The sequence below is a fragment of the Formica exsecta genome, unplaced genomic scaffold (assembly GCF_003651465.1).
Source record: "Formica exsecta isolate Colony F162 unplaced genomic scaffold, ASM365146v1 scaffold82, whole genome shotgun sequence".
NCBI classification, from domain to species: Eukaryota; Metazoa; Arthropoda; class Insecta; order Hymenoptera; family Formicidae; genus Formica; species Formica exsecta.
This window is the reverse complement of record NW_021853592.1, coordinates 2,662,088-2,665,270: the sequence shown is the minus strand read 5'-3', so window position 1 is coordinate 2,665,270 and position 3,183 is coordinate 2,662,088. Positions and strand designations below refer to the sequence as shown.

The window sequence follows — 3,183 nt, the reverse complement described above, 5'->3', positions numbered from 1 at the left end:
TATATATATGTAGGTATTATTTTGTTTATTAAATTTTTATATATAGTTTTAGGCATTGATACAAACATAATTAAAAATGTTGAATTTCTCTCTCCTTCGCGATATTATGTACAGAGTGTTTTTGGTAACAATATTCATGATTTTTATAGCATCTACAATAGATTGATAAAAAAATGTATGTGGAATTGTCTTATTATTACTTTAAACTACTAATAAGTTAAAGAAAAAAATCGTCGAAAATTTTTTCCAGTAAAAAATCAAAGTCATCTTGAGTTTTTAAAATAATATATCTTTTTACATAATTTCTTATAATTGTTTTGCATAAATCTTTTGATGGACATACGTTCTAGGTATAATGCATATGAAAATATTATAAAGAAAAATATTAAATAAGATTATCAAGAAATATATATTAATAGTTTACGAGATATTCCATAACATATTTTAATATATTGTAATATAAAATATAGGACATTTCACTAAACTATTAATTTTTTGATAAATGCTACCTGAGACTTTTATATGAGAAATGATCAATTTGATGAAGAATCAATTTATTTAAGAAATAAAATATGGGGTCATTTAAAAGAAACTCAAGATAACATAAATCTTTCGTTGAAAAAAAATTAATTTTTCATATTTTTTTTACTGTTTGTTGCCCATTTAAAATAGATAGTTTTATATACATATCTTAGTTTATCGCAATACTTATATACACATATATATAAAAAAGATTCGTGGATATTACATTATGATAAACACTCTGTATATATAGTACAAATATAGGTTTAACTTTTTGTTAATAATAAAACAAACATTTTTTTACTAGCTTGCTTGACTCTTTTAGTAGTGATTATTATTATAAGAAAATTTGTTACGTTTTCTTTCGGCAAATATAAATTTTTTTTTTGCTATTACTATATTGCTATTATGGTACTAGCTGTTACAGATCGCAACATCGCATCACACGTAATGTTCCACGAGTTTTCTTAATTACTCTAAATAATACTCTTCGCTAAGCAGCTTTCTATTAGATATCTGCTTTTATTATATATTTGCGATAAGTTTCTCTGCTCTGTCCCTGTTTCATAAAAAAAAAAAAAACATATATTGAATCCAACATCCAAACAATGTTTCTAAGCACCGGAATTATTCTCTGGATAATTTTTTTCCAATATTAATTTCTTCTGCGTTTTTACAAAAATAAAATATTCGGATATTACATGCACGTAATATCGATGATATATTTGTAGAACGTTTATCCCCCTTATCCTTAACTAAAATACAAAGGCGATAGTTGTGCAATTAATTACTGTAAAAAGGAATGATACATTGAATTTGTTATGATCACTATGCAAAATCTTTTATATTATTCGAGATATTTAATTATATATTCTGATTCTTTTTTTACAGATTTGCTAACGATCAATATTTTCAGTCATCCTGAGGTTTTTTGAGTGTTTATTATTTAGATAATATATAATAATTAGTTTATCATATGACTGCACATTCCTTTACATTATCATAGATTTTTCACGTATTATTCATCTTACAGTAAACGATCCAATCCACCTTTCAACCAAGGTATCCGAGTCCCATCTACTTTATTGTAACAGAGCAGTAGGTTAGTTTCCCCCTTTTTATGATAGTATTTGTTCAAAGATTTTGCAATTTTATAAAGTCAATAGAATATACCGACTAATTTGTATTTTATAATAATCTTTCACGAATCTGAGCTTGTGGTTATATTACTATTCGACCACATATCTTTTGAACACATCATATACACCATATACTCACACAAAAAACTCTAAAAATCTCTCTTTTATCTTCCTATATATAATATTTTCCAAATGTCCCACACGAACAATGATAAAAAGGATGTCATTCGATCTAATATTAATGTTTAAAAAAATTTTTTTGCACATAAATATTTGTTTTATCACGATGGTGATATCTTTTACAGCAGGTAAACGAAAATTTGACGGGGGTCACCAGAACCAGGGGGAATCTAAGCGTCGCTTCCAGAGCAACTGGGGAAACCAGCCCCTCGCCCAACAACCACTGGGCAATGCATACGGATTGGCGAGTGTGAATGGTGGCACTGGTGGTGGTGGCGGTGACATAAGTTTCGGAAATAGAGCCGGCGCGCTCGGCGGTGTTTCTGGTGATGATCACGAATGGTATCAAGACTCTTACCAATCATGGAGCTAACTTCTACAAGCTTGTGATGAAAAAATACGCACGCACGAACAAATGCATGATAGACCGAAGCGAGAAAGAGAAAGTAGAGGAAAAAAAAAGAAGTTAACATCAAAAAGAGGAGTGTATGTATACATGAGTGTGTGCGCGCGCGAGAGAGAGAGAGAAGGGGAAAGAAATTCTATAGACGGAGAGAAGGAAAAGATCATCCATTTATATTATTATCGCTCTTAATCAATTCGAGTAATTGTAAATGTTTTTTCATATTAATAATACGCAGCAACTGTACTCTGCGCCACCACCATCGCCCGCTGTTGTTGTGATTATGTACAGTGATGTGCCACTGAGACTAATTATTACATCGGAGTGTGACCGCCCACTCACCCCGTACTATTATTATTATGATGATAATACTAATCTAAGTACCACTACTGCATTGTCACATTGTTTACTGCCAAGTGATGAAGATCAGTGATGTTGACATAAGGATTGTGATGGCTTGTATTAGTTAAGAGAACTCATAGAAGCCTGCGGTTTAATACATGATGCTGTTATGAATCTACGTGACGAAGCGTGTGTGTTAGATAAGCTGTGAAACGAAATAGGTAGCATGGAAAGGAAACAAAAGTGTTAGGGAACAAAAGAGAGATAGAGCAGACAAAAATTTCCAAGATTGAAGAAGTGAGAAATGTAGTAGGTACGTTAGGCAAGCAGAAGGCACAGGGCGAGAATGCGATATTTAGCGAGTATGCGAGATGGATGAGCGTCTAAGACGTGTATTTGCAAGAAATGGAGAAAGGAAGTTTTCTTTAAGCGGAATGTGTCTTTGTATGTGTATGTGTGCGTGGAGCGTGCCAAGTGCGCCACAAGACCTTCTATTGTTGGTCTATAAACGTGTACAGTCAGTGAAACTATTATTATTAAGAGTCAGGCAAAGTTTCGCGAAAGTAGCGAGTGGTAAAACGTTGCAAGACAACGGTT

The 3,183-nt window shown here is 31.8% G+C and overlaps 1 protein-coding gene across 3 annotated transcripts in view; it reads left to right on the top strand.

Moving 5' to 3' along the window:
• Positions 1–2,829, top strand: part of LOC115244577 (heterogeneous nuclear ribonucleoprotein R) — a 36,336-nt gene extending 33,507 nt beyond the window's left edge. For 2 of the 3 annotated variants that reach the window (XM_029822318.1, XM_029822319.1), the window contains exon 11: positions 1,967–2,829. In XM_029822318.1, coding sequence (XP_029678178.1) covers positions 1,967–1,973 — 7 coding nt within the window. In that variant the 3' untranslated portion in view covers positions 1,974–2,829. The remainder of the gene's footprint in view (positions 1–1,966) is intronic. The other variant, XM_029822320.1, reaches the window with a different exon arrangement.
• Positions 2,830–3,183: the final 354 nt, after the last annotated feature.